Source organism: Neopsephotus bourkii, unplaced genomic scaffold (genome assembly GCF_033783945.1).
Source record: "Neopsephotus bourkii isolate Nb327-2 ecotype Australia unplaced genomic scaffold, CSIRO-AGI_Nbou_v1 NB_1118, whole genome shotgun sequence".
Lineage (NCBI taxonomy): Eukaryota > Metazoa > Chordata > Aves > Psittaciformes > Psittacidae > Neopsephotus > Neopsephotus bourkii.
In genome coordinates this window covers 4,950-18,695 of record NW_026901605.1, presented here as the reverse complement: position 1 = coordinate 18,695, position 13,746 = coordinate 4,950, and the positions used below count along the sequence as shown (strand labels likewise).

The 13,746-nt window shown below is 42.6% G+C and overlaps 1 protein-coding gene across 1 annotated transcript; it reads left to right on the top strand.

The window, feature by feature from the left end:
- Positions 1-572: 572 nt before the first annotated feature.
- Positions 573-3,508, top strand: LOC133217141 (leucine-rich repeat-containing protein 31-like). The gene is made up of 3 exons (XM_061362303.1): positions 573-619; positions 913-1,112; positions 3,020-3,508. The coding sequence occupies exons 1-3, from the start codon at positions 573-575 to the stop codon at positions 3,337-3,339; spliced, it is 567 nt and encodes a 188-aa protein (XP_061218287.1). The 3' UTR covers positions 3,340-3,508.
- Positions 3,509-13,746: the final 10,238 nt, after the last annotated feature.

Genomic DNA, 13,746 nt, shown 5'->3' with positions numbered 1-13,746 from the left:
GTCTTTTGTCTGATAGCGAGCTTTTGTATACTTCCTAATTTGGGAAGAGAAAGGAAAACATGATTTTATATTATGCTGTAATTATAGTTTGGTTGTAACACTGCATTTGCAGTTTAATGGGGTAAAGTTCTGACTGAAGGTTTTTCACCTCACTGCTGGTGAAAGTTTCAGTAGAAACTCTCTGGAACAGAGTTAAGCATGGGGCAGTGGAGGAACTGAAGCAATGGCTGCATTAGTAGAAAAGAGACTGCATAGCTATGAAGAAAAGTCCGGTCTAACGTGGGACATGTAAATTCAGTCTCTTTTGCCTACTTATTGCAAATCCCAGTGGATTAGTGGCTACACTGTACTTTCGGTAAGTGTTCCATATGGCACATGAAACCTGAGTACCCCTAGGAGGGATCAGTTAGTTACCACAAAATGCACTTATTTTGTACTGTTTACTAGTGACATTGAAACCTGTAGTAAAATTTTACTGCCTTCAGCAGAAGCAGTAGAAAGCTAAATTGGTCTGAGGTCCCTGCAGGAAAAAGTACTGTATTTATATCATTACAATATGGAAGAGCGACATCATGGAAATTGGTGTTGTCAAAAGATACAGAGCATTTCACCTTGCATGGTGAGTTCACAGCAAGAATTTGCTGTCTTTAAATTCATACAAAATGGTTTAAAAACAAGCTGTTAAGTTAAATTGGCTTCAATGGGACAAGGTCAAGCCAATAACATAAAGACAAGAAACCCCTCCACAGAGTTCTTACAGATTCTGTAGGCAGGCCCTTCTTATATTCTTTATTCTGACTTTTATTAGGATGAAATAAGTCATTCTCCGCACAAGTAGGCAGCCTGTTAGAAGCCTGTTTACAGGTGAATTGTTGGTGAGCTGTCTATTGAAGCTGTATTGTTTTCTCTCAGTAAGCAGAAGTTGCTGGTCTTAATCTTTTCAGCTGAGGCTGCCCTTCACCTTCCTGAACTGGAGATATTAGACCTTTCCTGGAATAAGTGCATTGGTGGGAACTTAAAGCTGCTTTTGGGAGCACTAAAGCTTGCAATGGAGATTCAAGTGTTAAGACTGAGCAGCTGTAACTTGGTGGATGAAGATTTGGCACTTCTAAGTACGTATAACATGGTATTTACTAACAGTCAAGGAGCCAGGGCATTCAGACCACAATTCAGAAGGCACTTGTTCTATGGGCTGAGCACGTTTTTGCGTAAATCAAATGAAAAGATGGAAAATTAAGCAATATTTTACCCAGAAAGGCTTTTTATTTTACTGAAGTCTGGCTGTCCTGTACATCATGCACAGTGCAAAAGTGTACAAAGTACAAAGAATCTTTTAGTAGTTTTAAGTATTAATACAAAAAGGCAGCACTTGGAAAATGTAGGGTTTGCATCTGTTTTTTATATCAGATGTTTAAACTGCCTGTGAGGAGTTTTATTTTATTCAGTTGCTGGCTCTGTGTCCAGTAATTTCTAGAAAATGTACATGCTGACAGGCAGTAATACAGGCACTATTAGCTCTCAGTCCATTAGGTGTGTTTCAGGGTGTCACACTACTGTAGAAGAATCAAATCAGAAATACTTTTGCCCATCTCTTAGCAGCTGCTGAGAAATACTGGAAAACAGAAACCTGATGATGGAATCAGTTCTAGGATCCCTTAAAAACCTGTTTAGTTTATAATCATCTTTGTGATTCTGTGGGCCTTACTCATGTGTTTTGAGTGTCTGAGACTGGCAATAGCTGCGTGGCAGTTATTAAGGCCCTGTAATCTGAAGGCTGGTGAGATGAAGCCTGAATATTTGTGACTTTATAAACACCACCCTTGATGGGTGTCTCCTTTGCCAATTGTACATTAGGGATCCCAGTTCCCTTTAGGGTATATCGGGACCATTACCCACCCACAGTGAGAAGTGGCTGTTGTAATCACACAACCTCATCTAGTTTTGCTTTCCTCTTTCTAAATCTTAGAATCATAGAATCATAGAATGGTTTGGGTTTGAAGGGGCCTTAATGATCATCTGGTTCCCGCCAGCCACAAGCAGGGACACCTTCCACTAGAGCAAGTTGCTCAAAGCCCCATCCAACCTGGCTTTGAACACTTGCCCAGGGATGGGGCATCCAAAACGTCTGTGGGCAACCTGTTCCAGTATCTCAGCACCCTCATAGTAAAGAATTTCTCATGTCTAATCTAAATCTACCCTCTTTAAGTTTAAAAACATTCCCTTTTGTCCTATCACTGCATGCCCTTGTAAGAAGTCCTTCTCCATATTTCTTGTAGGCCCCCTTTAGGTATTGGAAGACTGTTATCTCCCCTGTTGTCTCCCCTGAGCCAAACTCTCTCAGCCTGTCTCCATAGCAGAGCTGCTACAGCTCTCTGAGCATCTTGATGGCTATCCTCTGGACTCACTCCAACAGGTCCATGTTCCTCTTGTGTTGGGGGCCCCCTAGCTGAACACAGTACTCTGGGGGGGGGGGGGGATGTCTCATGAGAGCTGAGTAGAGTGGGAAAATCCCTTCCATCAACATGCTGGTCCTGCTGCTGGTGATGCAGCCCAGCATATGGTTGGCTTCCCGGCCTGCAAGTACACACTGCTGGATCATGTTGAGCTTCTCATTAACCAACACCCCCAAGTCCCTCTCGTCAGGGCTACTCTTGATCCATCTCTGCCCAGCCTGTAGTTGTCTCCCTGTAAAGCTTCTCTGCCTATTTTAATTAGCACTGCATACAGTTTCTATCCAACTGACTCAAAGGTTTTCAGGCTGTCATGCAATTTTAACCCTATACTTCTGTTCCTTTTGAATTGCCTGTGTTTTAAATGTTGTACACTCCTTCAGCTGTGATAAAAGTTTTTCTGACATCAACAGCATGTGATTTAATGTTGCTGAGGAGTTGAATCTTGCTGTTTGACTGCTGAAAAGTCTTAAATAATATGGTATTAAAATACTACTATTCTTACTTATAAGCTTTTAAGGCAGTTGTGAGGATGTATTAGTTGTGTTTGTGTCTGTAATTTCTTGCAGCATTGCTGACGCAGGATGGTCACCTAGCCAGATTACAGAAGCTGGATTTGAGTTATAATAACAATGTATCTGAGGAAGGATGGGTCATGTTCTGTCAAGGCTTAACAGTATTCAAAGAACTCTCAGAGCTGGACGTCAGTCTTCGCCCATCGTCCTGCCGTGACTGTGGGATGTGGTTCAGTGAGTTGTCAGCAGCATTGACAAAGCAACCTGCCTTGGCAGAACTGGGGATGCAAAGATGGGTCCTTTCAGAATTACAACGGGAACAACTGGAAAGCTTTAACCAAGACAACAAAAGAAACATTCGTTTTGACTGTTGATGGAGGTTGAAGGTTTCTGGAAGGCCTTTCACAAGCAGCACATGAACCAAGTATTATGTGTCTCTGACTTAGAAGACAGTCCAGGTTTTAGCGATCTCGTCTCATAAGAACTCCTGAAATAGTTCCACAATTATAAAAAACTTATTTAACCTTCTGCATGCGCAGATTATTCCATCCATTCCATCAAAAGGAGCGGACCAGCAGGTCGGAGGAGGTGATCCTGCCCCTTTGCTCTTGTGAGACCTCACCTGGAGTATTGTGTGCAGTTCTGGTGTCCTCAACATAAAAAGGACATGGATCTGTTGGAAGAAGTCCAGAGGAGAGCCACGAGGATGAACAGGGGACTGGAGCACCTCCTGTATGAAGACAAGCAGAGAAAGTTGGGGCTGTTCAGCCTGGAAAAGAGAAGGCTGCGTGGAGACCTCATAGCAGCCTTCCAGTATCTGAAGGGGGCCTATAGGGATGCTGGGGGTGGACTCTTCATTAGGGACTGTAGTGATAGGACAAGGGGTAATGGGTTAAAACTTAAACAGGGGAAGTTTAGATTGGATATAAGGAAGAAATTCTTTCCTGTTAGGGCGGTGAGGCACTGGAATAGGTTGCCCGGGGAGGTTGTGAATGCTCCATGCCTGGCAGTGTTCAAGACCATGTTGGACGAAGCCTTGGGTAATATGGTTTAGTGCGAGGTGTCCCTGCCCATGGCAGGGGTGTTGGAACTTGATGATCTTAAGGTCCTTTCCAACCCTAACTATTCTATGATTCTATGGTTAATAACATACTCTCTCAGATTCTCTGGGCCATGCTCACACTACTATATATGCTTAATCTTTGTGTTATGAATACCACAGTGACTACTGTCAAATGAGCAATGATGATTTCAGATGGACACACTGCAGGTTTGCCAAGAGCAGGAAGTGGCTGGGGTGTTTGCTAATGCAGGTGGCTGGGCAGTGTGAATGTGGCCTCATGTACGTAAGAAAAACGTCTGAAAATACTTGAAACCTCTATGTTCTAAATTTTAGTTTCTTCTCCCCCAAAACTTTTGCCTCTTTGTGAATCTGTAAAATTGTGAGATTTGGACAGCATCCGGACAACTCAGGATTATATATTAGTCCAGTAAGGAAAATACATAAGGAGCTGTTCTGCCTCGGCTCAGCCTTTGATGCCATCTCATAGTGTGGATGAGTCCTGTGTACAGAATCAACATAAAATCAAGTTGATCGGTGTCTTTGCAGGTGTCAGGGACAGGGAAAATGCTGTGGTAGGTTAAGTGAGAGAGATGTCCTGCTACCTTAGCACGGAAGTTTGTATACAGAGCAATCCAAAAGCATTCTGGGTAAGGCTATGCAAAGACTTCAGGAAACTTCAGGGATGCCCCTTCTCATCCTGAGCTGTTTCAGACTGCACTTTCTGTACAGACCCGTTTATGACATGCAGCACAAAAAAAACCCAAAACAAACCAAACCCAACAACAACAAAAAACAAACTTTCAGATGTAAGAGTCTGATCTACAGCGTATGAAAGCCAGTGGGAGTTCCCACAGTGCCTTCATGCTTCCCACATTCAGGATTAATCCATTAACCTTCACAACACCTTGTAACATAGACAATGTTCTTATACTCACCCTAAAGATGAAGGAAATAAGCAAAGTCTATTATTGAAAGCCACAGGGCATCTTCTAGTTAAGAGCACAGCGCCCTGATCTGTGACCAAGAACTGTTAGAAAAAGCACCAACTTGGGATGTGTAAGTAGTTCTTCCTTTTTTTTATTTGATAATTTATTTGGCATTTTTCTGTATTTGCTTAAACAGCGCTGAATTCCGGCATAGTCACTCGTGTCATGGAGCATGTTAACCCACAAGTGAGCTCAAAGACTGCAGTGGGATTATTCATTGGAAAGGTATTTTAGGAAGTAAAGAGATAAGATCTGCCCACTGGGTGAGGAGTCTTAGAGAAATCCCAAGGCAGCTTGAGGGATAAAGTACTGCTGAATTAGCTCTGAGTATATCTACATGCTACAGCAATCTTGTGAAGGAGAGGCACAAAGTTGCACTTTCTTAACTTGCTAGGACCCCTCTCATGCAGATGTACATCAATATTCAGTCTAGGTGACCCTTCCAACATCAGCTTCTGGCTGGTCAGGGTTATAACCAGCAGCTGAGCATGGTGTGATGATACCTCTCGATTGTTTAATCCATAGTTTTGTGTGAGGGTCTCCATGGACTCTCTGGTTCCAGTTTCAGTTCCACATGAAAAGTGTGCTTGGCTCCCGCAGCTCTCAGAAACATGAGGTGAACTGGAGTATCTTGGTCAGAGGTAGCTGGGAATTTCTGCAGTGTGGCATCAGTTATTTTCTACAGAGATCCTCAACTTCTGAAATGAAGCAAAGAGCCCCAGTTTCATACAGGGCTAACAAGAGAGACTGTCAATCAGAAACTTAAGCCAGGAGAGTGACTCTAATATGGAATTACCATCATTTCTGTTTAACAGCAGGACACCAGCCTCTTGATCACTTGCTTTTCTATGCCTTTCCTTTTCTATACCTGTCCTCCTCAAATCTGCCTTTAGGCCAACTGGGAAATTGATGCTTTATCTGCTCTGAGTCACAGCTTTCCCACTTGAAACTCTCAACTCTCTCCCTCTCTAATTCAGTAAAGCAGCTGACCCATGTTTAATATCTGAGATTTGTTGTAATCTTACTGACTGAAGTGGACTTCAGCATTGGGGTTTCTTGCTTTGACTTAGTTGGGTCCTCATTCTGAGCTCCAAAGCACAATATAGACTGTTTGCAACCTCACCACTTGCTGCTCATGATCACTTTCCCAGGCCTTTGCCTTCTCATGAGTCTGTCATATCTATTGTGCCATTAAAAAGCTTTTATTAAAGCACTTCTGTTAAATGTCCTGTCTATCTGCCAGTCTTCCTGGAAACCTTTCTTCCCATGATTTCCTCCTCTGCAGCCTCTGAATAATTCTTCTCTGTTTCTCTTTGCCTTCACTTAGGATGAAAAAATTTTGTAAGACACCTCCAAACAATCAAACCAGCATCAGTTACCTAGTAAAATGGAAAATCAAAACTGAGCCATCCCACTTTTCTGCACTCCCAGCTCTCTCCTGCCAGCAGGCGTGTTAATGGTGTTTCGGTATCCATTGATTCAAGAACCAAACAGAAATAAGGTCTGCATCTATGTAGCCGCAGCATTTAGAGAGCACTACCTGGAGGTGGAGCTCTAGGAAGAGCCGGGTCTCAGTGAGCCTTCACCACCTCCTTCCAGATGCCAGCACCTTCTCTAAGGCAACTCTGTCAAGGGGATGGCCAGCAGGACTGCAGTTCTGACCAACCAGTTAAACTGAATAAAGAGGTCTGCTCCCACCCGCTTGTGCATTTTAAATCGCAGTGGCAGATCCCGGTGCTTCCCTATGCTTTATGTATGCTGCAAATGAAATTCTGGAGGGGTTTAAGGAGTCATCGAGCAATACAGAATAAAAACTAGAAAAGGACATCAGGTGTGTAGGCCAAACAGCTGTAAAGTGCTGTGGGAAGACATGGCTGCGTGTAAATTTGGCATACTAGAATTTAGTAAGGGGTATTTGTCATGGTTATTTTGAATAACAAAGGCGTTATGACACGGCAGGACCCAGAATCGTTGCTGAATATTGCATTCTGCAGACTCCCTGCTTTAAAATAAGCCTGTTGTACACAGGTGTTTTACAAACTGTCACCAAGCTACCTCAGAGATGAGCTGTGACACTAAGGATTTGACAGCTTGCAGTCATTCAAAATACTGTTAACTAAAGACTGTCAAAACATCAGAGAAGAGTTTTGCAGAAGTGTAGGGATACTCTCAGAACAGCTTTTACACCTCCGTAAGACAGGATGGAAAGGCAGGTTCCAGTAGAAGTGCATGTGTTCTGCCTGCCTGGAATCATCCTCCGTATTTCCAAACAAATCAAATGAACTGCAAATGTTAGTGGTGTTAAAGGCATTAATAATACTACATACATTTTTAAATTGCTATCTACTCTGTTTCAGTTTGTGATAGAATCACAGGATGGTTTGGGTCAGAAGGGACCTTAAAGATCATCCAGTACCAATCCCCCTGCCACAGGCAGGGACACCTTCCACTAGACCAGGTTGCTCAAAGCCTCCTCCAACCTGGTTTTGAACACTTCCAGGGATGGCAGCCACAACTTCTGTGGGCAGGCTGTGCCAGAGCCTCACTAACGTCACTGTATTGAGTCTAAGCAAATGCAGTTCTTACTTTTCAGTGTACACAAAAAAAAAAGACTCAAAACAACAGAAGCAGGCTGGCCAATTGGGATTTCATCTTTATAATTCAACACAAAGGTCAGTGTTTCCACATTCTTGCTTTCTTCTACTTGCCTGAATACAGTGATGAATAACCCAGGCTCAGGTGCATACCAGGTGGTGAACGCCTTCTCACTGTAGTAAAGAAAGATGGCACACAGCTGTAATGAAGAACTCAGATTTTGCAAAAGGGAAGTATCAATAAAATATAAATTAAAACAAAGGACCAAATAACTCCTGTATCTGATTGTCATCTTCTGTGATGACACTGATTATATTTTGTACTTTAGATCTATTATTTCTGAATTAGCAGTATGACAAAGCTCCTTGGGAAAAAACTTTGAAATCTATTTTTCTGGAGGTAAATTTCCTTGATTTTTTTTTTGTTTGTTTGTTTTTGAGGTTTACCATTTCTTTAGGCAGATATTTGAGACGATTGTCAGAAAGGCCAAACAGTTCACTGTGATAGAGGTATCCACAGATCTGTACTGGAATTTCATGCAAGTTTGTTTTGTAAAGTCTGAGCTAACAAAGGGACCGCAGCTTGCTGCAAACTACAAGAGAGGGGATTGTTACTTAAATCTAAGCTCAGAGGAGATTTCATCTCCCCCAGTTCTTTGCATATATCTTGTATGTGATTCTGATCCAAGTAGGGGACCTTCATAGGCCTCAGGCAATTTATGGGGATGCTTACAATCAGATTCTTCTCTATATGAGGTTCTTACAGATATTTTAGACTCAAGACCCCTGGCAAGACTGTTCACAGTTACTTGTTGGATAAATCATTATGAAAAATATCCTGTGTGTGACACGTGTGGGAGAAAGAGCTTCATTCTCTGGCACTTTATTCACTGGTATTTCTTGTGTATCGTACTCAAAACCAACAGAATCAGCTTTGGGCCAGTGACTGCCCCCTGCACTGGCCTCTTGGCTCTACTGAGACTCAGCCATCTCTGCTCTGATTCGGAGAAAACTCCAGGAGCAAACTCGCCAACAGAGTTTCAAGCTGACAAGCAGGTATTCTTTATTGCGGCGCCGGGAGACACGGGGGATAACTCCTAACGTGTGTCCCCGTATACAGGCCATCCTCATATATGAGGCTACACATGAATTCCATCATTTTCCATAAAGTTTCCCACATGCATACAAAAATGTGATGGTGGTCTGTAAGAGTCCTTTACTTCTCCCAACAATCTTCATGACTTCTGGCAGTCTTTGAAGCACCAGCTTGATTAACATTACAAACAGAGCAATCGTCCTGTCCCTCTACTTATCAGTTAGTTACTATCTACCATTGCAGGACCCTTAATATTGTTAATTCTGGGACTAACTTTTGGCCCCTGCATGTTTAACAAAGTGATTGCAATTGTGAAAGGTAGTCTAGAGGCCGCCCACAGCCTTAACAAACCTGCTCAAAACCTTCCTCTGGATTATTTATGTTGTTCTTTCTTTGCAGTGCAAGGCTAAGGAGAGGGGACAAGAAAAAGCGCAGTGCAACAGAAAGGAAGCTCTTGCCAGCCCATCATCCGCTGTTTCCACCCCCAGCAATGAGCAGCTCACACGAGTCCCAGCTGAGACTTGTTAAAGAGCAAGGCACAGCACTGGGACCCTCCGCGCGCTGACCCGGTCGAGCCGACTCAGTCCGGGCAGCGCTCCTGTTCTCAACGCTGGCCTGGCTCAGCAGCTGCTTTGGCTTTGCCAGGGCTCGGATATCGTGGGATTGCCTCGGGATAACCTCGGGACACAGCATCGGGAGCTCCGCCCCGGCCCGGCCCGGCCCCCCTCGGTCACCGCAGGGCGAGCTGCTTCTAGGGCAAACAGAGCACGGGGAGCGACAGCAGAGGAATATCACTGCTTAGAAAAGGGACAAAGAAACCTCGGAGAGCTTCGGAACCATGCAGGGGTGAGTGATATAAACCTTTTAATGAGCAGAAAGGGGTCTTACAGGTGCTGCTCTCTCCCACATATATACCCACCTCTCCATGGGATATACATACCTACACTGCTATAGCCCATATGTGTACCCACCTCTCTATGGTATATACATACCTACACAGCTCTATCCCGTATATATACCCACCCCTCTATGGTATATACATGCCTACACTACTCTATCCCACACATATACCCACCTCTCTATCTTATATACATACCTACACTGCTCTATCTCACATGTATACCCCCTCTCGATGGTATATACATAACTGCACTGCTCTATCCCACATATATACCCCCCTCTCTATGGTATATACATACCTACACTGCTCTATTCCACATACATAGCCAACTCTCTGTGGTATATACATACCTACACTGCTATAGCCCACATATATACCCCCGTCTCTATGGTATATACATACCTACACTGCTATAGCCCACATATATGCCCCCTTCTCTATGGTATATGCATACCTACAGTGCTCTATCCCACATATATAGCCACCTCTCTGTGGTATATACATACCTACACTGCTATAGCCCACATATATACCCCCGTCTCTATGGTATATACATACCTACACTACTATACCCACATATATACCCACATCTCTATGGTATATACGTACCTACATTCGTATAGCCCACATATATACCCACCTCTTTATGGTATATACATACCTACACTGCTCTATCCCACATATATACCCACCTCTCTATGCTATATACATACCTACACTGCTCTATCCCACATATATACCCACCTCTCTATGGTATATATATACCTACACTGCTATAGCCCACATATATACCCCCTCTCTATGGTATATACATAACTAAACTGCTCTATCCCACATATATACCCACCTCTCTATGCTATATACATACCTACACTGCTATAGCCCAAATATATACCCACCTCTGTATGGTGTATACATACCTACACTACTATACCCACATATATACCCTCTCTATGGTATATACATACCTACACTGCTCTATCCCACATATATACCCACCCCTCTATGCTATATACATACCTACACTGCTATAGCCCACATATGTGCCCACCTCTCTATGGTATATACATACCTACACTGCTATAGCCCACATATATACCCCCTCTCTATGGTATATACATAACTAAACTGCTCTATCCCACATATATACCCACCTCTCTATGCTATATACATACCTACACTGCTATAGCCCAAATATATACCCACCTCTGTATGGTATATACATACCTACACTACTATACCCACATATATACCCACCTCTCTATGGTATATACATGCCTACACTGCTCTATCCCACATATATACCCACCTCTCTATGCTATATACATACCTACACTGCTATAGCCCACATATATACCCACCTCTCTATGGTATATACATACCTACACTGCTCTATCCCACATATATACCCACCTCTCTATGCTATATACATACCTACACTGCTATAGCCCACATATATACCCACCTCTATAAGCTATATACATACCTACACTGCTATAGCCCAGATATATACCCACCTCTCTATGGTATACACATACCTACACTGCCCTATCCCACATATATACCCACCTCTCTATGGTATATACATACCTACACTGCTATAGCCCACATATATACCCACCTCTCTATGGTATATACATACCTACACTGCTCTATCTCACATATATACCCACCTCTCCATGGTATATACATACCTACACTGCCCTATACCACATATATACCCACCTCTCTTTTATATACATACCTACACTGCTATAGCCCACATATATACCCATCTCTCTATGGTATATACATACCTACACTGCTCTATGCCCCATATATAGCCACCTCTCTATGGTATATACACACCTACACTGCTTTATCCCACATATATACCCACCTCTCCATGGGATATACATACCTACAGTGCTCTATCCCACATATATATGCCCACCTCTCTATGGTATATACATACCTACACTGCTATAGCCCACATATGTACCCACCTCTCTATGGTATATACATACCTACACTGCTATAGCCCACATATATACCCACCTCTCTATGGTATATACATACCTACACTGCTATATCCCACATATATACCCACCTCTCTATGGTATATACATACCTACACTGCTCTATCCCAAATATATACCCACCTCTCTATGGTATATACATACCTACATTGATATAGCCCACATATATACCCACCTCTCTATGGTATATACATACCTACACTGCTCTATCCCACATATATACCCACCTCTCTATGGTATATACATACCTACACTGCTATATCCCACATATATACCCACCTCTCTATGGTATATACATACCTACACTGCTATAGCCCACATATATACCCACCTCTCTACGGTATATTCATACCTACACTGCTCTATCCCACATATATATGCCCACCTCTCTATGGTATATACATGCCTACACTACTCTATCCCACACATATACCCACCTCTCTATCTTATATACATACCTACACTTCTCTATCTCACATATATACCCCCTATCGATGGTATATACTTATCTACACTATCCCACATATATACCCACGTCTCTATGGTATATACATACCTACACTGCTATAGCCCACATATATACCCACCTCTCCATGGTATATACATACCTACACTGCTATAGCCCACATATATACCCACCTCTATAAGCTATATACATACCTACACTGCTATAGCCCAGATATATACCCACCTCTCTATGGTATACACATACCTACACTGCTCTATCCCACATATATACCCACCTCTCTATGGTATATACATACCTACACTGCTATAGCCCACATATATACCCACCTCTCTATGGTATATGCATACCTACACTGCTCTATCTCACATATATACCCACCTCTCCATGGTATATACATACCTACACTGCCCTATCCCACATATATACCCACCTCTCTTTTATATACATACCAACACTGCTATAGCCCACATATATACCCATCTCTCTATGGTATATACATGCCTACACTGCTCTCTGCCCCATATATACCCACCTCTCTATGGTATATACACACCTACACTGCTTTATCCCACATATATACCCACCTCTCCATGGGATATACATACCTACAGTGCTCTATCCCACATATATGCCCCCCTCTCTATGGTATACACATACCTACATTGCTATAGACCACATATATACCCACCCCTCTATGGTATATACATGCCTACACTACTCTATCCCACACATATACCCACCTCTCTATCTTATATACATACCTACACTGCTCTATCTCACATATATACCCACCTCTCTACGGTATATACATACCTACACTGCTCTATCCCACATATATACCCACCTCTCTATGGTATATACATACCTACACTGCTCTATCCCACATATATACCCACCTCTCTATGGTATATACATACCTACACTGCTCTATCCCACATATATACCCCCTCTCTATGGTATATACATACCTACACTGCTCTATCCCACATATATACCCACCTCTCTATGGTATATACATACCTACACTGCTATAGCCCACATATATACCCACCTCTCTATGGTATATACATACCTACACTGCTATAGCCCACATATATACCCACCTCTCTATGGTATATACATACCTACACTGCTATAGCCCACATATATACCCACCTCTCTATGGTATATACATACCTACACTGCTCTATCCCACATATATACCCACCTCTCTATGGTATATACATACCTACACTGCTATAGCCCACATATATACCCACCTCTCTATGGTATATACATACCTACACTGCTATATCCCACATATATACCCACCTCTCTATGGTATATACATACCTACACTGCTTTATCCCACATATATACCCACCTCTCTATGGTATATACATACCTACACTGCTATATCCCACATATATACCCACCTCTCTATGGTATATACATACCTACACTGCTCTATCCAACATATATACCCTCCTCTCTATGTTATATACATACCTACACTGCTATATCCGACATATATACCCACCTCTCTATGGTATATACATACCTACACTGCTCTATCCCACATATATACCCACCTTTCTATGCTATATACATACCTACACTACTATACCCACATACATACCCACCTCTCTATGGTATATACATACCTACATTCGTA